The sequence below is a fragment of the Lepidochelys olivacea genome (assembly GCF_965140295.1).
Source record: "Lepidochelys olivacea isolate rLepOli2 genome assembly, chromosome: 8".
In the NCBI taxonomy this organism is placed as follows: Eukaryota; Metazoa; Chordata; order Testudines; family Cheloniidae; genus Lepidochelys; species Lepidochelys olivacea.
Genome location: NC_140418.1, coordinates 74,897,355 through 74,922,913, shown reverse-complemented (window position 1 = coordinate 74,922,913; position 25,559 = coordinate 74,897,355). Strand labels below are relative to the sequence as shown.

The following is a 25,559-nucleotide window of genomic DNA, read 5'->3' as shown; positions in this document are numbered from 1 at the left end:
TAGATACACAAGATTTAGTTTAAAATAAGATTTGTTCTATAATCTGATGGTCTGAAACACAGCAATTCAGTATAATTATTTCTGCTTAAAATGAAGTTTACCTAGATTTTCTGATGCAAACCTAGATTTACCAGATAAATACCTGTATTAGCTTAGCTTTCCCCCCACCCCACACATAGTAACAAATACTTGTGTCCATGCCCATATTCCACCCAGAGTCGAGTCTAACTGAATTGAGCCAGAGCTTCAGTTGATATAAATTGGTAGAGATTCATTGACTTCAGTGATTCTATCACTTTACACCAGCTGAGGATCTGGCCCTTAATCTCAGTTTTTCTGTACGATAAATAAAACAGCATTTACATTCATATAGAGCTGTCTAAAAATGTTACCAAAATGATTTTCCAATGGAAAAAAAAACAAAACCCTTTTTGCAAAACCAAAATTTTCTGAGAGAAATTTTCAGTTTTGCAAAAAAAAATTATGTTCCATCAGGACAAAACATTTGAAAAAAAATTAACTTTTTCATGGGAAGGGACTTCTGTTTTCCAGTCAGCTCTAAGTTTGTACGCTTAATTTAAAGTCATGTAGCTATAATGCATTAAAAAGGAGTAACTTCACAAAGTTTCTGTGAAGTCTGCTTAATCCCAATGAATGTGTTTTACATCAGTCAGCTGAATGGCTGTGGTCAGCATATCACGTACAACAATGCCCTATCTTCAGGAAGATGAATTTGCAGGTTTATTCTTAACGTTTCTATAAACTTTTAGAGAAGTAGACCCAAAGATCAGTTAGCTAAAGGAGAAAGTTTGTAGCCATTGTTGGGCCATATAGAAAGAGGGCCTTTCTTTTCAGTACAAAATTTTATAAAGGATTGGTCTATAGTTTTACAGGTACCTGCTAAAATATATTAATCTTAAAGAGGAAAGATTAAACACTGAGGATCTGAACCATCATTTTTGCTTCATCATTTTGTCAAGACACTCTTGCATTAAGATTTTTTCTGCAAAAACATACATGCAAGGAAAAAAATTAGATTTATCCAAAAAATGTATTTTAAGAGTTGATACTAATGAACAAATAAATGAACAAATAAATTCATTTCCAGTCACCCACTAGTAGAGACTTAGAACCTGTGTACATGATGTATTAGTCTGCACCAGAGGACTGCAAGTGTGCACTAGCATGTTGCACAATAACTGGCTCACATGGAAGCTGTGGGTGAGCACTAAAAGTTCCTTAGTGTGCATTAAGTTTCATCTAATGTAGTTTGCTACACTCAGGAATAGCTTTGTCAAAAATTTTGCTTAGCCATTCAGCTTTTGCAAGATATTGGACAAAGAAAAGTTAACTTCAAACGTCGTTCTTCCAAAAACAGCTGTGCTGAAATTCATTGACTTCTTTTCACCCATTCCCATTTTCCCAGAACTTGTTCAGTCTTAGTTACAAGTTTAACTAGTCAGCCGTTCCTTAGATACTCCTAACATTTTTGCAAAATATACCTGTTCCAAGGATTCTGGAAGTAATTCACCTTCCCTTAAAGAAGGTTGAGGGCATAAGCAGGTTGACTGTATCTATTTAAACATAACATTCTTTAATGCAGGGTATTGATTTTAACTTTATTTTTAAGTGAGTTTAGTGCATGCTAAAGGTGCTGGATTGATGGCCCTAGAGACTGAAGTCCTTTATCTACAGTACAGACAGCAGTGCAAGATTCTCCACTATATTATAATCCTCAAGGGATGGGTCCTAAAAAGGTTGAGCCTTTTAAGGTTGTGTTTACTAGAGTAGTTTGTACACGTTACGAAAAAAAAAACTGCATCATGGTAAGTAAGTGGTGTGATTATTTAATAGAAAGAACACTAGAACAGGTTGCATTGCTCTACAACTTTAAGATTTCAGCTGACTGTATTAAACTTGTTTATTTGGAAAGTGTATATTAGCAGTATTTAAAAAAAAAAGAAGCAAAGATGACTATCTATCTAAACACTCATGGTGCAAAAGAGCCACAGGCATATCTCCATAATGTTATGAGATGACACAAATGAACTATACCAGTAAGAGTCCTAGTTATACAAGCCTTTTGTGTTTAAAATCCTCCAGAATCTTTATAGTTAACAGAAAATTACTAAAATCTTTATATTAAGGAAGTCTGTCAGGAATTTCATCGGTTCAAAGTTGTGGCAATTTTTAAAACAAAGAAATCTGTTAACTGACATTAAGCAAGCATCCTTTTTTTTTAGCAATCTCAGTAATACTTCCACTTAAAGACCTTTCCTCTCAACGGTAAATACCACAAAGTACAGTTTAGTTTAATTTATTTCACCTTAAAAAGCATGCAAATAAAGAATTGAAGTTATTGTAATGCTAACAAGAGCTTCTAATGCAGTGTAACATTTTCAACACATGATTAACTATTGCTTATTATACACCTTTCCTAAAAGCTCATGAGAATTAGGAAAAACGCAGGTAACGTTTTTGGGTCATTTTAACATTAATAAAAAGATTGACAAAATGTTGATACCTTATTTTTAACCAATATTCACTAAATAAACTGGAATGTAATTTTTACAGTGTTAGGTGAAAAAAATATTACTGTGGAAAAAGTTAAATCTTTAAACTGCAATAGGTCCTCATAATCAGCACGAACTGCTATGCTGTTACAAGATACAAGATATAAATGAGCAAGATGACAGCCTTTTTTTCATCACTTACCTCATCATTCAGCTCTGCTATCTGATCTTTCAGTTCTCTAATATACTGGTTAGAGTCAGAGTTATTAAGCTGCCCTTGAATTTTTCTTTCTTCTTTCTGTTTTTTATAAAGAAAAAAAGAAAGAAAGCTTGTTCAAAATCTTCATGCTTATAATACAGTCTTATTTCAGGAGACTGACAATCAGGGGTTTAAGACAGAGCTTTTCACTTCTAGATCATGGATTTAAATCTCACCTAGAGTAGCAGTAACTGAATAATGTCACCATCTGAAGACGGTACAATGGCCTTTGTGAAATGAGTTAGTTGTCAGAGTTTCTCGTGATCAGCAACTCCCCCCCCCCACACACACACAGAGCGCACCATAACCTATTCTCTGCAGAGAATAATAAGGGTCTGAAGGCTTAATTAGCATACACTGAATTAGTCCCCTCAGTATAGGGTTGCGGCACACAGGCAGAGCTCTGTGGAGAAGTTTGAAGAGTTAAAGCTTAGTGTGTGGAAGCCAGCATATAACCAAAATAAGTCCATGAACAAAAGGTTCATGTAAGTGTGATCTCTCTCTTCAATGCAACTTCTTAAAAAGTAAAGAATATCAAGTTTGGGACACTTGTTAGCTGTACCTTAATGCCAATACAACAGTTTTCCACTGATATTGAAAGTTCTGCATTATCACAAGGAACTTCCTTCTGCCTTCAAATGACAAGGAAATGTAACCTGGCATATCCCTGCTTTTTTGGATGTGTCTAGAGGATATCACACTTGTCACACCTTAATCACTTTTAAATGAAGTTTTTGACTATGGAATTTCATTGTTGAAGTGTAGGAGGGCTTCAGGGAGTATGAAGGGGACAGGGATGCCCTCAACCCCTATGGTATATAGGGGTATGGAGGTGTTTGAAGTGGAGAAGTCAAAAAACCAAGTATGTATGGGAGAGGGTTGGTAGGTCTCTACACTCCAACTCCCTTTTGATAGTGCCTGCATCCTGGGGTGGGAGGAACCTGTCAATTGTCACATTTACTCCATAGACCGCTACAGCTCCTAAAAACAAAGGAGTGTTGATGTTTCGGAGGCCTGAGAGCTCGCAGCACTAGAGCTCGTAGTTTCTCTCCAGAAGAGTTCCTTCCCCACTGCTTTCCAACTGAGCCAAACCTATAACCTCGTGGGAGAGAAATAGGGTGGAGCAATTTAAATATTTTTTTTTTTTAGTTATTGAATTAAATTAGGTTGAGACTGTCAAAATAATTTGAAATTTGCTATTGCAACTTTAGATTATACCTTTATAATGAACTAAACTATGAATGCTTTTTATTAACATACTACTGGTAGCATCTTATTTGATTTTTACTAACCTACTATAGGGAAAAAACAAACATTGAAAATTACTTCCCTGATTCTGAAAATTTAAAGAAGGAATCTTACTTACCTTAGTAGTCATGTGTTTAAAGTTAAGCATGTACACAAAATGTTTACAGCATATAGCATTAGAGCTATTAAAAACTTTTTAGTGGCATAAAATCACTTCAAAGCAAAATTGCTCCTAGCTATTTAGTTGATTATTTTTACACACAGGCCAAATTCTTCAAAAATAGAAGCCTAATTCTAGGCTCATAACCCAATATTTAGGCACCAAAAAGTGTGATTTTCTAAAGGACCTAAGTGACTCTGGAGCATAAGTCCCACTGACTTCAAACCTGGATGGAGGAGTATAGCCTAGCTGAAAATGCAGCTTTCTTGACTTGTGGAAACTATCAGTATGTGATGTTGGTTCCAAATATAGTGGTGGCCACTTGCTTATTAATTTTATATTTGAATCTGTGTTCTCGCAATGAGAATGTTAACAGCGCCTTGGATTTATCTCTCTCTCTTTTTTTTTAAGCATAGATGAGCATTTTAAGTGTGAAGTTTTTTGGTAGAATTTTAGGCTTTACATCAGGGGTGGGCAAAGTATGGCCCGCGGCCCGGAGCCGTTTTAAGCCAGCCTGTGAGCTGCACCACGCAGTCCGGCCCTGCTCTGGCCAGGGCGCTGAATTGGGGGCTGCACCACGTGGCTCCCAGAAGCCGTGGCATGGCCATGTGCCAATAGGAGCTGCAGGGACGGTGCCTGTGGATGGGGCAGCATGCAGAGCCACGTGGCCTTGCCTCCACACAGGAGCTGGAGAAGGAACATGCTGCTACTTCCAGGAGCCACTTGAGGTAAGTGCCCTCGGAGCCTGCACCCCAAGACTCTATTAAATATTAAATATTTTTTAAATATGAAATACAATTTAATATTAAAAACCACAATATACACAAATACCAAGCTAGTAAGATGAAGGTCAGGGTCCTGAGCTCACATCCATGTACTTTCTTCCAAACCTCTTTGTGGCACGAGTTAAGGAAGGAGTCTCACGATACACTGAATTTTAGCTTCCATCACTTTCTGTCTACAATACTGATAGATGCAATTTCTGTACTTAATTATATAATACCTGTAAAGTATCTACTACAGAATATATTACTAGACTAATGACTAATCCATATACAGTATGTATCTACCCACAGAATGAGCAGCCACGGAGCCAGAAAATGAGATGAAGGCAGCTCCTCTAGTCTTTCCTGAATTAGTGCAGGGCTGTTTGAGGTTTAATGCTTTGGCCAGTCTAGTTTTAGAAGCAACCCAAAGGGCAAAAAAAAACAACACCCACAAATAAAACTGGCTGTCCCTTTTATGGCAGCTTTAAAGTGTTCCTGCTATTTCTAATATAAATAAGCAGAAGTTTCAAAATTTTACTTTCCTCCTTTGTTGGAGGACTGATGCATCAAAGTGGAAGGAGTAAATAAATAGGTTGAAAGGTGGGAAAGAAACAGCCCAATAACATCACTCACTCCCACTACAGATCAAGAATAGAATCCATTAGAATCAGCCCAGTGTATTTCTAGAGTAATTCCTTGTAATAGAAGAAATTTGTTTTTCTGTACTCAACAGAAAGGACGATAATCTAGTGTATATTTAAACCATGACAATATTATATGGAAACTAAATGAGGGCTCTGTTTCGAAAAACAGCTGTGTGAACATGGCACCTTATTCAACAAATCTGCTTACTTCAGTAACTAAGGTGAGTTTTTGTTGATTTTTACTCCTGCGAACATTGCAGAGCAAACTCAGCTATGACAGAATTAGCTGATTCCATTCCTTTGTGGGCAGGATTATTTATAGAATTCCAGCCAGTTACACCTGTACACAGCTCTCACTGAGGGTATAATTTTGCCTGCAGAACCTTCATTATTGGTGATGCAAGGGAAGGAAAGATGCCAGTTTATCTTTCAGATTTCATGGTGTCTGTAGAACTGGCAACTAGAAAAATATTCATACACCAAATACATATGATGTGGAAGTAGCTGACCTTGTGGGGTTCCCTGTGTGCCATTTTCAAGTGTCACTTCTCAGAGAAAAATGATGCAACTTCCCCTTGCAACACAAAGCACTAGAAGTTTGATGTTGTTGCTCTTAGTGGCTGTACTAAGTAACAGATTAAGTCTAGCTTCAGTAGTTTATAAATTGCAAGGACATAGGGAAGGAAAAACAAAGCTGGTGTTAGGACAAGGTACTAGGGCCTTCATGACTGCTGATGTTATCTCTAACTAGTGAGAGAGTTATTTTCATTAGAGTTCTTAGTCACGTAAGGTACCACTAGGCTAACATCACTGGAAAAAATACAGCGATGTATTTAAACATTTTGAAAATAAAATTTACCAAAATTTACCAATATTAGGGCTGACAGTTTACATCACCAACGTAACTATTTAAAGTTATACAAAGTACTACCAACTCGTTGGAAAACATTTTAGGCATTACGTAAGAAGTTACAGTCATGATCAGTCTAAACTAAAATTCTTACCAAAATTATCTTGCCTTAAAAAGACAGTAATAATCTAGTCTAACCAATGAATCAGTGGCATAAACACAATTTTATACTTCATAAACAAACTTAAGTAAATATCCGATTTATAGTTTGGTGTGATTATAAAAGCCTCTTACTCAAATTATTTTCTCAAAACTGATGAGAGCTCACTAATGCATTTTACGCAGAAAATAAATTTAAGTTTTTAACTTCATAAAATGGATAAATTGCTTTTCCCCATTCAGATATATTTTAAGAATTTTTTCTTTCACTTATGTTGATCTCAATTATTTTCTAGCAATTCCCATATGGTAGCTTCTGATAAGCAGGAGGGGGTGGGGAATGCAACTATTTGTGAGGGACCCGATTTAAGGTTCTTTTTCAGACTTGCAGTTAACAGGCTTCCTATTTTAAGGCAGCACAGCTAGTGCAAAACTAAAGGAAAAGCTGAACAGAAGACAAAGGTTCTTAGTATATCTGCGATTAGGAGGAGATGGAGCTTTTGCATTTTAAGATATGATTTGAGCACACATTGATTTGTTAAACCTAATAAAATGTGTCCTATTTAAATCTTAGATTTCATGAGAGAAAATGAATCATTTACACAGATGCCCATAACTGACCAGGATTGTGCAACTGTCCTTACAACTTTACAGTACCATGTTAAATTCTGTATACATTCTGGACCTCAACAAGGACAAGCCAGTACAGATAGTCCATGACTACGTCAAACTGCTTAAAAGTTTACAACAGCCTATATCTACCAAAGATTTTTCCCTTCCTTTCCATTTCCTCAGAAAAGTCAAAATTATCTGAATTATCTTCTGTTCTGATGATACAATACCTTGATATATACGCTCACCTGCTATCCTGATGTGGGGAAAACTTTTAGTTTAGGAAGTTCCTACTGCCATTGCAGAAACCGAAGTAAGGCCTAATTTTTTCACGAACTTGTCCTTTAGCATCAGCAAGTTTCCAAGGATGATCATCCATAAATGGTTCAATTGTTTCCACAACTGTGCCGTTTCAGTTGGGGCTTTAACACAACATTAGATTATAAAGCACAACCTTAACTATAGTTTTGTGACCACTCCACCATAGTGTCTTCACATTTGACATTTCCCCCTCCCCCCCATCTCTTATGAAATTATACCATACAGATTTGTATCTTGAGAAAACACTAACCATAGCAAAGTTAAAACCCATCAGACATTGTGTCCAGGCAGCTTAGGCTTCTGCTTACACATCATAATTCTAGATGAATATCTAAGCTGTGACCGTGATCTAGCTACCACTGAGGAAATGAGATTGGTGAAGATACTACCCCCATGCCCCAAAGGTGGTCAAACACCCTGAATCTCTAAACATTCGTTGACCTATAGATGGAAGTTGCACAAAGGCTTTACCTTTGGTTCTTTACTGCAATGCTCTAGAGAAAAATAAAATTGTTTACCAGCCTTGGCTTTATAAAGAAACCTTATTTTGGGGGATTAATTCCAATCTTAATACTGATCTTTCCATTTAGTTCCTAGTCATGAACTATGCTGAAAATGTATGGTTTGAGAAGTGGTAGCTGTAATAGGGACCTGAATTAATGCTGAACTGAAATAGACAGATAGGGAACTGAGGAGGTTGAAAAGGATAGGGAAATGGGACAGGAACTGAAAAGAAAAGTGGAGTTTTAACAAGTACTGAATGGAATTGAAACCAAGTTACGGACTCCTGACAGTAACACTTCATTAAATTTGTTATGTAAGCTATTCTCCCCCACAATGCACAACTTAAATCTATTACAATGATTTGATGCCTTAGTGCATTTACCTGTTTATCCTTCTCAAATTAGTAACTAGAGACAGATCTGGATTAAGCACTAGGCTCAAATTGGCCTTTGCCTAGGGGACAGGTTTTGGGGTTTTTTGTGGAGGGGATGGGGGGCATTAGATAATGTGATGTTATCTTTAGGCTGAAGAAAGACTGCTGTCATGAGGCTGCATGCTCCTGATGAAGGAGGTTGCTTCAGAGAAAGTAGCAAATGCAAACCCCTATCTACTACAAGCAGGGACGAAGAAAAGCATGCCAGCCCTGCAGCCTTACTGACCCCATACCAACTAGTCCAGGCACCCCACCAAGCATAATCTACCCCATAAGAGGCAAGTACCTGAAGATGGGGTCCTGGCAGCCACCACAGCTTCAGGATGGTGCACCCATCTACTTCAGGACTCAAGAACTAGGTTACTACCACAGCAATTTACAGGATTAAGAGGACTGCCCAGAAAAAATGGCTGCTGCACCCTCTGGCTCTCACTATTGGGGGTGGGGGTGAGGAGGACCTCACCTAACAGTTTTTACTACCTACTACCACTTTTGCTTCTCTGGTGAGCCAAGTTCTTCCTTATCTGCTGCTGCCAATCTTCATACCACTCCTGTGGTATGATCAACTGTTTTTTTTAACTCTTAAGAGAGCTGATTAGTATAGTGCCTAAAAGCCAATAGGGTATATTGTGCTAGGACAAGGGAAGGTTTCTAGTCTCTGGGAGAAAGGAATGGGTCAGACTCTTGTCTCTACTGGATGCAGCCTGTTCCCTTTCCCCCAACCAAACCCTCTGAGCCTGGGAACCTGCTGTGGTTTATGGCAGTTCAACTACTGAAGTTTGAAGAGAACTAGAACACTGAAAGAAACAAGAAGAGCAGAAGGCTATTGGCTCACAGTGAGAAGGACAAGAGCCCAGTAATACTTTGTTCTCATCCTTTAGTTTAGAATACGTATACAGTTCTTGAGTATTCTAATGGTTAAAGACTGAACACATTTGAAAACATCAAACAGTTCCCAAGTAAGATTTTCAAATGACAGTTTAAACTGCTGCCTCCCAACTGAAGTTGCGATACGAATAGTGTCTGACCTTCTGATTTCAGAGGAGGACCTAGCAAGACCAAAGAAATAAGGAACACTTTTGTTGGTTTGGGATGTGAAAAAAACAGAACACAATAAATGTTCTTTTGCTGAAGTTACACTTGTTAGTATAGGAGTACTTGTGGCACCTTAGAGACTAACCAATTTATTTGAGCGAAAGCTTTCGCTCAAATAAATTGGTTAGTCTCTAAGGTGCCACAAGTACTCCTTTTCTTTTTGCGAATACAGACTAACACGGCTGTTACTCTGAAACTTGTTAGTATGTTTCATTTGGCAAGTCTTCTACAGCCAAAACAGTTAATTTATGCTTTCTTAAATGGTAAGAGCCTAAGAACAGTCATAGTGGGTCAGACCAAAGGCCCATCTAGCCCACTATCCTCTCTGACAGTGGCCAATGCCAGATGCTTCAAAGGGAATGAACAGAATAGGGCAATCAAGTGATTCATCCTGTTGCCCAGTCCCAGCTTCTAGCAGTCAGAAGTTCAGGGACAAAGAGCACAGGGTTGCATCCCTGACCATCTTAGCTAACAGCCATTGATGATCTATCCTCCATGAACTTACCCGATTCTCTTTTGAATCTAGTTATGCTTTTGGCCTTCCCAACACCCATTGGCAATGAGTTCCACAGGTTGACTGTGTGTTATGTGAAGTACTTTGTGTGTTAAACCTGCTGCCTATTAATTTCATTGGCTGACCCCTAATGTGTGTGTTATGTGAGGGGGAAAACAACACTTCCTTATTCACCTTCAGACCATTCACGATTTTATAGACCGTTACCATATCCCCTCTCAGACGTCTTTTCCCAACTGAACAGTCTATCCTTTTAATCCCTCCTCATATGGAAGCTCTTCTATAGCCCTGATCATTTTTGTTACCCTTCTCTACTTTTTCCAATTTTAATACTTTGAGATGGGGAACCAGAACTGCACATAATATTCAAGCTGTGGCGTACTATGTATTTATAGTGGCATTATGACGTTTTCTGTCTTATAGCTCTTTCCTAATGTTGTTAACTTTGACTACTGCTGCACATTGAGCACATGTACTCAGAAAACTATCCCCAATGACTCCAAGATCTCTTTCCTGAGTAGTGACAGCTAATGTAGACCCATCATTCTGTATGTGTAGTTAGAATTATGTTTTCTAATGTGCATCACTTTGCATTTAACAATGAAGTATGCCCAAAAGCCTAGACAGTAGATATAGGTCTTCTATAAATATAGTTTTTTTAAAAATGGGGGGGGGGGGGAAGAGCTGGTACCCTAACCACCAGCAAGCTCCCTATATATTCAGTGACTCTCTGGCTGTGGGCTTCTGTTGTAATATTTTGATCAAGAATTTAAATTATTTTTAAAGTTACATTTTAATAGCCCTTATGGCTGCAAAGAATAACTCAATGTGAAAAAGGGTAAACTAATGTCTCTGAGAGCTAAAAGCTGTTAATTGCCACCATCATCATCAATGGTGTTAACTCTGAAACCTAGTAAATGCCATTTTCCAAAAGGAAAATAAGGAAATTAATTGAATTTCAATGGGAGCTGGGCATCTTACTTCCTTAGGCTCCTTTAAGAATCCCAATCTTTGCTCTCAACTTTTCGTTAGCTATCTCACTGCTTAGCTGAGCAGAAATATCCAAGCTAGTGCACTTATCCTACTTTCTCAAACTGTCTGCTACCCAGCTACCAGAAGCTTTAAGTTTCCCCAACATACTAAAATGCATCTTCAGTTTGTCAGTACAGACAGCAGCATACTGAAAAATAGTTTAAACTGTGCCCCAAAGTAGAGCTTGATGGCAAAACACAAGAGTACTGTACTTAACAGTCATACTACTTATTTTCCAATTTAATTCCATTAAAAAAAACAAAAAAACCAACCCTTAACTTTTAAATATACCTGAAACTACCACAGAGCCAACTTCATACCTTCTAGCAGAAGTAGTGCTCTGGGCTCTTTGTTGCCCTCCTTTTTAAAGTCCCCACCCTGAAATTCCTGTACCTTGGCCACAAAGATTGTGAAAACAGAACTTCTGATGAAGCTTCCTTCAGAAGTCATCACCACGTATGAAGCAACTGAAAGGAAGTGTGCTGCATCCACCATCTTGCCTGGGGCTAAATATACCAATAGCTCAGAACTCTCAGTTCAGTTTCCCATGGTTCTGTGCTGAAATAAAGCCACAGTACTAAATGCTAAGTGTCTTTTTTAATCAAAGTTTTTTTTGTTTTGTTTTTAAAGAGTTGCCGGTTATATCTGACAGACATTATCTTTTCTTCACTACAGGGCTGTTTCAGAATTGAACTTGTGAATTCTAAATGGAATCTTAGTCTTTGTAAGGTAGAGATCACACCATTAAAGGAAATAACAGAAGCAATTAGTAATCTCTCTTTTCATATAGGTCTCAAAAATCTAAGGTTATACGTAGGATGTGGGTTTTTCTTTGGGAGCACTATTACAGAAAATCTGTGGTGTTAGTAGAGGTCATGACACAAAGCAGAGTATCTGGTCTCTAGGCAAGTAATGAGTGTTATTTTAAACACTATACATTTATAAGACGACTGAAGACTAAAATCTACAAGAGACGAGGCAATCTACAGCAAACAATTTTGGCAAGCAATGTGTATGTTATCAGGACAATGAAAGGGTTTAAGAAAATATTGAGTCTAAACATTTTTAGGATTTTGGTGGGGTGTTTTTTGTTTAAGAATCTCAGAACGTATGCTCAAATATCAAATTAAATCCATGTATCACAAGGATAGCTGAACACCAATGAATGAACCCCCCCAGGAGTGTTGCCTCTGCATGTTCACACTTCCAGGATGCAACCCCCACACTTCCTGGTGCTGCTGACTTGGGAGAATTCTAGAAAAGCAATGCCCCTTGGTGTTGCAACAAGCATTCTCTTGTGGCACTGAATGTCAGAAGCCAATGTTACAAGAGAACCAGGAAGCCTCAGCCACCACAATTCCTTCTGATAAACAGAATCCCATTGGGGGTGTCTAAGCTAGGTATTCTTTTCCTCCACTGGGGGAGCTGAACCCACCTTGGAAATCCCTGTGTGGATGAGTCTCTGGGTCCAGAGGACATCTGATGCACGTTGGCCAGATTCACTTGGAGCAGATAACCGAGTCAGTGCTTAGGAGACTGTAAATAGCCAGCAGTTCAACCTACACTTCTACCTGAGAGAGTATCTGCACCACTGCCACCCTATAGATAGTGGAGGCACGAGAACTGGAGTCCCATGGATTTAAAAGGAGGCTGCTGGCACAATGTTCTCTTGGTCCTCATTTTTGGAATTCTTTTCCCAGCTCTCATCCAACCCCCCCATTTGAAATGAACACAGTTTAACCTAAAACAGGTTTCTTTGTATATTGAGACCCACACAGATGGGCTCCTTAAGAGCTGGATTTTGCATCAGCACAGAAAGTTCTGGCACTGAAAGGCTTACTTCTCAGCACTAGTGATGAAGCCTCTGTGCTCACCCAAGACTTAGATTGGGTTTCATAGCTGAAATGTCACAGACTTCATCACGGATTTGCCTGGCTTTCCCTGACCTTTCCCCAAAGGCAAGTGACCAATCTTATGTGGAATCCCAAGACCATGTTTATAAGGCCTTTACGGTGAGGAAGGCACATAGCCCCTACTACCTATTAGTGAGGGTTCAAGGTGTGGAGAGACTGACCTAAGCAACCATCCAGAAAATGGGCTTCCTCCAAGCAGAACAGGAATGCAGAGCCAGGAACAGAAGGATGGAGGACCATGATGTAGGCCACTTACATACACCCATATTTCCATCTCTGTAGCCATTATTGGCCATATGACCAAAAAGAACAGACCTGGTACAAACAAAAACTGTGTTCGGCAGTGTGAACTGCCAAACACTTTTTTTTTTTGTTACCTTGTATTAAAGTTTTAGAAAAAGTGAATCCTGAAAGTTACTCTAAATGTGGAAATATCCCTTAACCCATGGAAAGCTAGCCATGGAAATGAAGCAAATGAGAGAGACGAGGCCACACAGACCTTTTAAATCTAAGGTCCAGGTGTTTGGTGCCATAACAGGACACCTGAGCAGTCCCAACGTATTGCTTTTCAGAAGGCTCTGGAATGTCAGGGACACCAGGGTGTGGCATGTGCATTACACACACAGGAATATACAAAGGCCCCCTTGAAGAGTTTAAGAAAGCTAGATCTGAAATATGAAAAAAAAAAGTTTAAGATAAAAATGATTTACATAGCTACCTCTGAGATGATCAGAACACTACAGTTCCTCAGATCACTAGATGAGAAATGATTGAATCAATGGCAGCCAAAAGGAAAGGCTCTTTTACCTTCTAAAATGTTTTTACTGATTTAGAACTGTCTACATAGCAGTAATCTGCCTCACCCTGACTTTCACAGTCACCTTGGAAGGCTTTTTAAACTCTTGCTGTGTGGTGAAGAGACACTTTGCATTAGAAAATGTAAATGAAGTTTATTCAGAAGGGTAAATGTGGTGAGTAGTGGCCTTTCAGTGACTTCAGGGTGACTCATCCTAGACTTTCAAAAAACACATCATAAACATCATGCACCACTATTGATAAGAGTAAAAAAGTTTCCTGTAATTTGAAAAAGATGGAAACAATTTCTTTACTTAAGTCAGTACTTGGAAAAGTTGTTAAACGGAGGTCACAGAAAGGCTTTATTCTAGAAAAACGGCGTTACAGGTTTAGACTGTGGAGGAGAGCTAGCACAATCATGGACTTCCTTTACAATTGTTCTCAACTGAGTTTTAAATGGATGGGACAGGGTAGATGCAACAGAATTATTTGAATTTGCCTAGAAGTGAGCCAGGAGGAAGCAATGTTACCCACTGTCCAGACTGACCTAAAGAATAAGTTCTGACCACAAGTTTAGTTTTCTTTAAAAAAATAAAATAAATAAATAAATTGTACTCAAACCTAATTTTTCAAAAACACCTTAGATACCTTACAAAACAGGTCATGATTCCTTCCCTGAAGACTTTATAATCTAAATTTAAATTGACAAATGGGGGGGTCAAACACAAGAAGGGAAGCAGAGGTAAGAAGAGTGGCAAAGGTGACAATTCATTTAGCGGTATGAATCTTGTTGGTTTGCTTTTTTAATCATTTCTTGGATTTAAGTTCACACTGTTGGACAGAGGCTAAATTTTATATTTGTTTTCAGTTCTCTTTAAAACTTGAGTACTCTGAGTAACACAGAAATGAAACAAGGAACAGGTTTATATGCCTTTTGCTTAGGAATCTCTGTGGAATGGATTATTTTTTGCACTTAAATATGTTCACTCAGACTAAAACCCTCAAAACCTACCAACATCAGGAACTGAATGCCTTAAACCATCAGGGAAAACTGCATTCAACGTACCAAAAAACAACATTTCCAGTTATTATGAAATGTACCTAAATATCCTATGGTTATAGAGAAATAATCAAAAGCTATTTTGTTAGACAATTATATCCACTGTTAAGTACTAGAATTTTGCATTTCCTTTTATCTACCATTGTGTTTAACCTAAACTAAAAGTGATCCAAAACAGTGATTTAAATTTAGCACCTGTATACGTACAGTCAGATCAGTATTAGTGTGGGTGTAGTGATACTTCATATGTATTACAAATTTAACACCAAGTGTCTTGCACTTGCACCTAGGAAAAAATTCACGGAAAAATGCATGATTTAGGCTAAACATGATTATGGCCCATGTTGGTCTGACACTTAATCCCTAGAGTTTCTTAGAAAAGCACCCTTCCCCCTCAAAAGGAAGAGTATGTGGTAACTTGACTTCCCCCCCTGCATTTTTATCAACCCTACAACACTGCCACAAGCGTAGCCGTTTGTGATGCTCCAAGTTAAGTTTAATCACTTAGTTTTAGAGTCAGCCACAGACACTTCATAAATTCCTGTTATCCAGAGTGCACTTTAAGACTTGAAATACAAGTAGTAATGTCTTAAAGAGGAGTGATCCTGAAGGACCCTCTTACATCCCTGGGTTAGGTCAGAGCAATGATGAGATGGTTGGAAGTGACCATGCAACAGAACAATCTTAAGAGGACACATGGAAGCAGATCCTTCTCCACAGAGAATTCTCATCTCTCTATTATAGGTCGGGCAGTAGCATAGTTTAGTTTTGAGGCTACCTGATACTTCCAGTTGTAAGGCCCCGTTTTCATGTGCTTTTAAAACTAACAGATGTTAACCATTTGGAATAAAATTTTCTATGTGGGTGTCTGCCTCAGGCTGTATCTATTCTGGAAAATTTCAGCCAAAACAGTTCAGCAGTTAAGGACAAGACTAGAGAAAATTACCAGATTTTCCAGTGTCAAAATTCTGGAGACCTTCTCTTTGGAAAGCTTTAAAGCATGGCCATGATAGAGCAAAGATTTGAATTTTGGCAGGGAATAGCCTTTGTGTCAGGGATGTGCCTTTTGTCATCCTGGTGAAAATCCACCCAAATGAGGCCAATGTATCAGACTTTGAAAAAACGGCAGACAACACATGCTCCGTGGAGACTTGCTAGAGGTTTACATCTAATCTCAGAAGATTCCAGCCTCACTGAGCATGCTCCATTCCCCCACAGCTCCTAATGCTAACCACACTGTGTGCACAATCCCTACAGAGCAAATGGCCAGGCACTGAAACTGGCGGCCTGTCTTCCCTGTATTCTCAGTGACCCCTCTGCTGGCAAACGGGTATTGTGGGAGAGGAACCCACCTGACAAACACATAGGGAACAAAGAGCCAAACCCAGGATATTGTGGGTGAGTAGATGGCACAACAAACCTGGTGAAGAGGCTGGGACAAAAGAAAAAACTAGCAGGGCAAAACGACAGACTTGGAACCAGTTGGGGGAGGGATTGGAGATTGGACAAGGAGCCAGGATGAGCACGGTGACTGGCTGGGAAAAAATTGGAACAAGAGGAGGTGAAGACACAAATCGAATGAGAAACCCAGGGGTGGGCAGGAGAGGCAGGCAACCGGAAATCAGGGAGTGAACTGAGTTAGCTAGCCAAGGTAACTGGGGACAAGGAACTAGAGGGGTGGGGAGACTGGGATGGAGTGTAAGGAGAGGTAATATTAGGATTTACCAGGCAAGAAAACTGGGACTGCCTAGGTGAGAAGAGAATGGGACGAGGAGCCAGTGGTGAGATAGAAACAGGGACAGGTTGGAGGGAATGGGTCAGAACAGGTCAAACTTAGGGTAAAATGGCAGAATAGTCTATGCCCACTAGAGAACTCCCCGAAGCCTAGAATCAAGTCCACGATTCCTGAGTCACCATTCCTCTGCTGGCAGCAAATATCCACCACTCACTAGCAGTGTCTTCTCCTTTAGTGCTGGTTCACATAGAGGATAAGATCATCTATTTCTGCTATCCATTACTCTGTTAGTTCAAGTGGCAGAAGTCTGTCATGGATCTAAAGGTTCCTACCCTGCTGGTGAACCATGTAGAGGGTCAATATGATGCCACATGACAATCAGTCTTTCCCAATTTTCTTTTTTAATAAGATCAGAAATTACACACAAACTATGTTAAAAGAACATTAAGGGTGTAAAGTCAAGCACTCAAAATTTAAGAAATAAACAGTATGTGATAATCAGACTGGATCATAATACATATGGGCCAAATTAAGATTATGTATGCAATCTCAATTCTGAGATTTCCTAACTTTTTGAGTGCTTGACTTTGCAACCTTAATAATGTTCATGTAGGGTTTGTTTTTTGTGTAATATATAGATCTGCAGCTTCTTAAAGGCAAAACTTCTGTTTGTGTTTTATTTGGGGCTGTAGTTCACTAGCTCTAGAAATAAGCATTTATTCTCCATGACTATTCTATTGTTTTTTTGGTTAAGGCGTTATGAAGGCTTTGGGTATGGATTCCCGAAGTAGTAGGTTTTGAGCACAAGCTTCATTATTGGTACCAGAGGTACTATCTTTAAGCTAAATGTTGTAGCAGTGTTAGTCCCATGATATTAAACAAGGTGGTTGAGGTAATATATTCTACTGGACCAACTTCTTACTGAGAGACAAGTTTTTGATCTACACAGACCTGAAGAAGAGCTCTGTGTAGCTCAAAAGCTTGTGTCTCACCAACAAAAGTTGGTCCAATAGAATATATTATCTCATCCACCTTGTCTCTGCAATATCTTTAAGAGAACTTATCTGCTCACAATGCTTTTCATATGTTGAAAACTTTAGCACAATCTAGTTAATCACAAATGAGCATTTTAAAATGTCTTTATGTCCTAGATTTATGTTAGAGAAACTAATATTTCTACTGAAAGAATACAAACTCAAGTTTAAAGTGATGTGTCTGTACATAACCGGGATATGACAAAACAATGGCCAAATACTGGAATACAAAATGCAGCTACTTCAACAGACTGATCTGAAACCTGTTAATAGGATCAGCAGCACACAAAGGAAACTGAACAGCACAAGCTTGAAAAATGAGCAACTCTGAATGTCAGACATGACAGAATGACTTCAAACCATAAATGGATTACAAACAGAAGAAAACATCCACTTTTCTTATTTCTGAAAAAAGTGAATGCATCTCATTGAAACAAGCTACAGAATGTTAACAGGAAACATCAACAAGGCCTGCTAAAACAAGGTCACTACTTAAGAAGTATTTTAATACAGCCAAATGGAAAGTTGCACATCTAGAAACAAAGAATGCAAGCCATACCTACAGAATAGGTGACTGTATCTTGGAAAGCGAAGAGATTGAAAAGAATTTAGGGGTGATAAAGGACAAGCAACTTAACATCAGCTTTTAATGTTATACTGTGGCAAAAGTGATCGTTGGATGCATAAACAGGAGTAATGAGTAGGGAAGTGATTGACTGTATATTGTTAAAGATTCTAGAACACTGCACATAGTTCTGGTGTCCATTTTTTTAAGAAGATGTTGAAAAATTAGAGAGGGTACAGAGCAGAGCCACAAAGATAGTCTGAAGGCTGGAGAAAATGCCTTAATATGAGGCTTAGAGAGCTCAATCTATTTATCTTATCAAAAAGAAATTGAAAGGTGACTTGATTATGTTGTCTAGACCTTCTCTGGGAGAAAACACCAGGTACCGAACTCTTTACTCTAATGGAGAAAAGCAAACAAGAACAATGGCTGGAAGTTAAAGCCAGACAAATTCAAATTAGATATAAGGCACAAGTTTAAGACCGTGTTTAACTACTGGAACAACCTACCAAGGGAGGGTGAATTCTTCATCTCCTAAAGTCTTCTAATTAAGACCAGATGCCTTTTAGCAAGAAGGTCTGCTTTAGTCTAACAAGTTATTGGGCTCAATATAGAGATAATGGTGAAACTCTACAGCCTTGTTATACAGGAGGCTAGACTAACTAGTTCAACTGCACAACTCCTGAACGCATGCACCAGTGCAGCAGACCTGCTCTACAAAATGGCATTCACCACACAGCTGGACCTCACATGCACTGTATGTGTGAGGTCACGCTGCAAGAGGATGCTATTTTGTTTCTGTGCAGCCCACAGAGGTGTTGTGCAACTATGCATGCGACTCACGTCGCTGAACCATATGATCCAAAGGCCCCTTCCGGTCTTAAAATCTAGGATTTAAAAAAAAGTGGATAAAAGTGTAGTTCACCTTTTTTAATAAAATGTTTGTTAGTACATATGAAGAGTACGTGAGAAGAGATTGACTAAAACGCAGCTATTTTCTTGTTATCTTACTTCAGAGATAAGCAATTCATCTGTAATAATTTTACTTATTATGCATTTCTAAGGCACTTATCACACAGTATCTAGGCACAATGTGATAAAACAGATGATTGCTCTATCTTTCAATCATTTATGTGCCTACTGTGCTTGAGGAAAAGTATTCATGGTAAAGGAAGCTTCATAAAGGCTCTGTTAACTTCATTTGTACACAGCAGCCTATAAAACAGACATCAGTGTCGCAAAGAAAATGAACAGATGCTGTATCGCTTTCTTGTACAGACAGCAAGACAAGAGTGCAGTAAAGGAATAGGTTGGGATTTTAAAAAAGTTTGGATCATGTAAGTACAGCTAAGGGGAAAGGAAAAAAGATACAGTAGTTGAGGGATCAAAGGGAGAGAAAAGCTTGGCCACAATAAGCTAAAGAGAAACGTTTTGAAGGCAACATTTCAGAGGAAACGACTGGGGCAATTTGGGAAGTCTCTCTGTACAACTAGGAAGTCTGACTGATATTATGAAGTTGGTGCTACAAAATTACAGCATCACTCAATGCCTTTAAGTAAATATGGAATCTACTATGGGCTGGCAGGGCTGTGTTACATAGCTGGCAGCTCAGGGACAATGACAACTTATTAGAATGTAATGGTCACCTATCCAGGTGGAAATGCCTGAAGCCAGAGGACATTTAAGCCAGAAGAGATTTCTCCCAATTTGTTTGCAGGGGTAATGGAAATGGAGAAGGTGGAAAGTTACCAGCAGCGTGACACAGAAAGAAGTAACAAAGGAGGGGTTTAAAAAAAAAAAAAAAAAAGGACTCACAGGGGAAAAGAAAGCGCAAAGAAAGGGGCAAGAGGAAGAGGACAGACTGGCCAAGGCCAGAGAAGAGGAACTGGGGGAAGAAGACTCCACATTTCAGAACACAAGCCTGGACAGCTCCCAGAGAATCTTCACCCCATCCCAAATTATACTTTGGAGTGTTGAAGAAACAGGCAGGGAAATATACATAGGGTTTTGTTTTTTAAAAACTAATCCATGTATGTCGTGCAATTAAATAAAGAGCAATGGTTTTAGAATCCTGTGCAAAGTATCTGAATTTCACGCATTATGCCTACCACCCCACAGCCCATGAAGCAGTAGACTGTGGATTCACACCACCACCTGGCTGGAGTTCTGGGAGAGTTTTTAAGCTGGGCAGCGCAGGAGGAAAGTTTGAGGACTTAGCAATGGTTCCAGGGACTGGGCAGTAGGGCATGTGGTCACTGCTCTCAGAAGGGGCATGCTAGACGGAGGGTTTGCACTCAAGAGACCGTGTCTAGAGACTGCTAGACAGCAGCAGTGCCTGGACTCTGTTCTGACTCTAGAGGCTTAGAACACCAGGCGATTCGGGGGTTGATTCCCTCAAATCAATCTGGTGAGTGGGCAAGAGGAAGCTCTCGACTGAAGTTGTTACAGCAACTCAGAGGGAAGAAAGAAGTCCCAGTTAAGACAGCGGTTGACATTCAGCTGTGAGAAGTTGTAAGGAGGACAATTAAAACTGGCACAGCAGAGTTAAGACAGAAGAGTTGTAGGTGAGACATGGGGTCAGATTTTTGATAGCAGAAAAGTACCTAAAGGGTACATAATTGTCACTGATTATCCCTAGAGCCAGCAAGTCATCAGGCCATGGAACAATATAAGCCCAGAAGTATAGATTGGAAGTGAGGGGGTTGAAATAGAAGCTTCAGAAAGCACCCTCAGATGCTCTTGCTATGGCCTGTAGTAAGACTATTATAGTTAAAGTCAAACAATATATAGCTGAGACAATTGAAATGTGGGTTTAGGACAATGCCTACACTTCTGGCCCTGGCAGTACAATTGGGCAAAACAAGAAAGGTGACTGGAATTAAACGATGAGAATTTTTTTTTTAAATCTAAAAGGAGGTTTTCAATTTTTGAAACATTCATTGGTAGTTTACATTTACATTACATTGACAAATTCAGCAAAGGCAAACATGCAAGTTAGAAGCCAAGAGGAAATGCATGGCTCTCTGTCACTTGCATGGAAGCAATAATTAACATCCCAGAAATATATTTATTTGACAGAAAGCAAGGTCTTTATTTCTAAAAGGAAATATTCAACAGTACAGCATTACCCAACATTAGAGTAGCATGGCCTTGTGCTTAGGTAAGAAGGAAAAGGGAGCAAATAAAAGGGATAATGCTAAATAAGGATGGGGCCAGTACTATGTTGCACATTTAGCATTTGCAAGTGTTATTTGTTACCTGGATTTCCAGTTCAGCAATATGCTGCTGGAGTTCTGCCACAGCTGCTATGCTGTCTGCTTCACGGAGTCTTACTGCCATCACTTCTTCCTTGTTCTGAAAAAGAGGTGAATAGGGCTAAGCTGTAAAATCAAGAGAACTTTCTCTGATATTTTGGGTTTCTGAGGGGGAGGCTCCCTGAGCCAGGGATTCAGCTTGAGCCTGAACATCTACATAGAATTTTACAATCCTACAGCCTGAGCCCAAGTCAGCTGACATGGGCCAGCCATGGATGTTCAATTGTAGCGTAGATATACCCTAATTTATTCCTAGCAGATGAAACTCGAGATGGGGCTCTTCCTCCCTGTCCCCCTTCCTCCCTTCCCCATTCCTCTATTTTGTTCTTTGTCTTCCCTTTATTTGGGGGATGGGGGAGAGAGAGGAGAAGAAATATAACTAAAAGTGTTATTTAAGATTTTAATACCCAGGAAAAGGACTAGATTAAGAGTACAAGTGAAGTATTCTCTTCATCCACAGAAGTGATATAGCATGGACAGTAACACTGCAAACCAGTGTACCTCAACAGTTGGCATGTAAAGCACACCCCTAGCTGTCAAAGGCTTAGTCTCCATAGTAATTCAAACATTGGCCTCCCAGTGCTAACAAGGTATCTATCACAGGAGTCCATGCGCTCTCAACTGACTCGTTTCACATAAGGCAACTTGTAATGTTACCATCAAACTGGATTATCTGTAACAGTGACAAACCACTATAACTAAAGTCCTTTTAATCAAGCACCTGAGCCATATATCCTAGCAGTGGTTTAAGTGTATGCCATTCTACAATGCAGATGTTTGACATTCAAGTTAAAAAAAAAATCAAATTTAAATAATCTTTTAGTTAAACATTGTGGGGAATGGAAGTTAGTTCAGACCACAAAGGTCCTATAAGATTCGTATTGTGTGAAATATCTTTAGAAGTCTACAGAATAAATTTCCCTAAATTTGGAGATTGTCACACTTCCATTAGAGTTTGATGCTTGATTTTTTTCAGCTATTTGAAAACTGATAACTGTGCTATAGTTATCAGAACTTGGATAGATAACAGTATTTCTGATGTAAAGGCAGTACCAAAAATCAGATATAGATTTAGATTTTGAACTGTATTTTTTTTTTTTATTCTGGAACAGTCGTTACAGTAATTTTAAAGTTGGCCTTTTATTGGATCTTGTAAACAAAGAACATCAGTTGTTTCCCATCACTGCACTATTAGAGCACGTTGTGGACATGATTTTTCCTTCTGTTACTTGACTATCACTTCTACAGCCATCAATTAAATTAAATTTCAGATTTAGTTATTAGAAGATTACAAAGACTAAAAAAAAGAGCACTCCCTCTTTGATATTGTAAAGTGTTTTTTTCTAAATTCTGACTTTCACAATAACTGTGGACCTGTTCTACTACATTAGTTACCTGTTATTTTTCAGAGTGATGAAAACCGTAGAGTCAACAAATGTAATGCTACTGACTCAGACCTCATATCTCATTCAGGCTGAGGGCCATATTCTGCCCTCAGTTCCACCCATGCAGGGCTGCTGGGTTACTTTACCTTAAAGCAGAGTTTAGCCCTAACAGTATAGTAACTGGATTCCTTTTAATCTGACTGTGCTGATTACAAACAATTCAAGATGACATCATACAGCTGGTGAATTGTTGATCAGATACAACAAGAGGAACACTGACAGACACTTCAAATTCTTGATAAAGTTTGAAATGTTCACAACAAGTCGATGTATCTGCTCTCAGTAAAGTTGAGAAGTATGGTCAACTTATTCAAAATTAGACTAATACACTGATGGTACATAGCAGGTGATTTTACAGTTTCATGACAAATAACTGAGGAATGAACAGTGGACCAGCTAACGTCTCAGAACCAGAAGATGCAGCATTTTTCACTTCGGCAGTGGGAAGTGTGCCAATAAAAAAAACCCCTAGCTCCCTTTATTGAGCAGCCTCTTCTAGTCAGATGCTGCACAGATCTGTGAACTTTGCTCAACTGGACTTATTCTTGGAGAAATTCAAGGAATTAAACTGCAAAGCAGTAGCATCCAACAAGGAAATGATAACACTGCAAAGGAACTATTCTCCCCCTCCCCAAGCAGGAGACTGGCAATCAGGACAGGAGTCTAAGACTTTTTTTTTTTTTTGTGGGGGGGGATCAAGGTTTTTCAAGAAAAATTATCCTGACTGCATGACTTTGTCTATACTTTAAAGTAATTTGCTCAGATATACAATTCTCTTAATTAGTCCTAATATTACACATTTCTGATGCAGTAAGTTTTAGATGAGAGGATACGATCCCAGAGAGGAAGGGAGGCCTAATTAGGTGGCTCTTAAAACACTGGATGGACGAACATGAAGGAAGAGATCAACCCTATTAGGTTTGGAATATTAGTGAATAGTTGCCCACTGGACTATTGTTGCCCACTGGACACCATATTTTTGAACATCCATAGCATGTTAAATTTTCTGGCTTTCAAGAGGGTTGTGCTGAAGTGGCCCAAATATGAAAATCATTTCAGTAGGACTCCAACCAATTTCAAAACATCTATTGTCAAATTAACTTGCATTTGGGGAATGAATATCTGTGTCACCATTTCAGGCAAGAGACTTGAGGACTTCATGTAGCCTCTACTGTTCCTCCCCTCTGGCCCTGGGGCCCCCACATGTCCTCTTAAAATACCTAGTTTTCAGTGATAGGTATAATTAACATTGCTATGGCCATCATTCCCAAACACTGCAACAGTTCTTATACCTTCTGGTTCCTTACATTGACATATTTTCTTTGGTTCAAAGCATTTCTGCTTGAACCATGTCTAGCAGGTCCCATCTATACTTTTAGTTGATATAAAATGAAAATATTTAAAACTAGAGAAACTAGTGGCCCTGATACTGCAATGGAAAACCTCTCATTTTATTCCAAAGAGGTTGTATTGATGACAGTCATGCTAGTAAGGAAACTCCCAGATTTAGATTGTATACATACTTGAGGTTTTTCTGGTTACCCATGCAGATATTCTAATTTTAAGATCTCTTTACTTGGCTGAAAGAGTCACCATACATGCCTGTCCCTCAGGAAATTAAAGAACACAGTTTATGTACATGGGAGACCCATTCAGTTCTCAGCTAGAAGAATGAAGATTGAGGCTTTGAGGATGTGTTCGGTTGTTATTGGAGGGGGAAATGGGTGGGAGAGGAGAATCTGAGATCTCTCCGCAAAAGGTAATGCTAACATGAAAAAAATATATTGCTTGGGGGGACTTGCAAAAGTTTCACCTTCTCTGTGTGCATTAAGTTTTGCAAGTGAACAGAAAACATACCAGAAAATGTAATAAGCTAAGTGCTATTATAAAACTGGTTCTAATAGGTTTTCTACTACAAAATGCTACTTTAAATAAGTGCTTGTATTCTGGTAGCAACCATCCAGGCTTTAGCTTGCAGTCTAAAACAAACATACACTGTGTGAAGAGGGATGCAATCAAGATTATATAAACAGCACATGAGGCACATTTTAAAAAATAACTACACTCAACCACCCTTCAAACTTATGCATTATTAGTTGACTAACTTTTTGCAAATATCATGGAAACAGTGGGTCTTGGAGGAATGCAAGAAGGCAATATTTGCCCTTAAAGATCAGTTCAGGAAGGGCATTCCAAGCAGAAGGTTGCGTGAAAAAAGCAAGAAGAGCTGGAGATGCAAACATAGGGGAATCAAGGATAGCCTTGTTGGCAGAGCAGGAGACAAGAGGGACAGAATTGTCTTAAGGACTGTACTTGAAGCTTAACAAAATGCTGTGGAAGAGGGGGAGCAAATGGAGGCACTCAAGAAGGTGTGAGAGAGATGTGTTTAGAATAAAAAGACAAGGAAGATTCTAGCAGTTTTGTTGTGAATAGCCTAGGGATGGATGATGTGGTTGTCAGGGAGGTCACAGGAGTCACTGTAGTAATATGGGAGATGAGAAACTGAACAAAAGGTTTACCTGATCAGCTAAGAGGGGGAGGAACACTCAAAAGTGTTATAGAAAAATCTGGATGTGGCCTGGATATG

General features: G+C 39.0%; 1 protein-coding gene across 5 annotated transcripts in view; it reads right to left on the bottom strand.

The window, feature by feature from the left end:
• The window catches only part of EVI5 (ecotropic viral integration site 5), a 125,481-nt gene that overhangs the window by 31,078 nt on the left and 68,844 nt on the right, over nucleotides 1-25,559 (bottom strand). For all 5 annotated transcript variants that reach the window (XM_084637795.1, XM_084637796.1, XM_084637794.1 and 2 more), the window contains 2 exons: nucleotides 21,472-21,567; nucleotides 2,716-2,811 (listed from right to left, as the gene is read on the bottom strand). In XM_084637795.1, coding sequence (XP_084493921.1) covers nucleotides 2,716-2,811; nucleotides 21,472-21,567 — 192 coding nt within the window. The remainder of the gene's footprint in view (nucleotides 1-2,715; nucleotides 2,812-21,471; nucleotides 21,568-25,559) is intronic.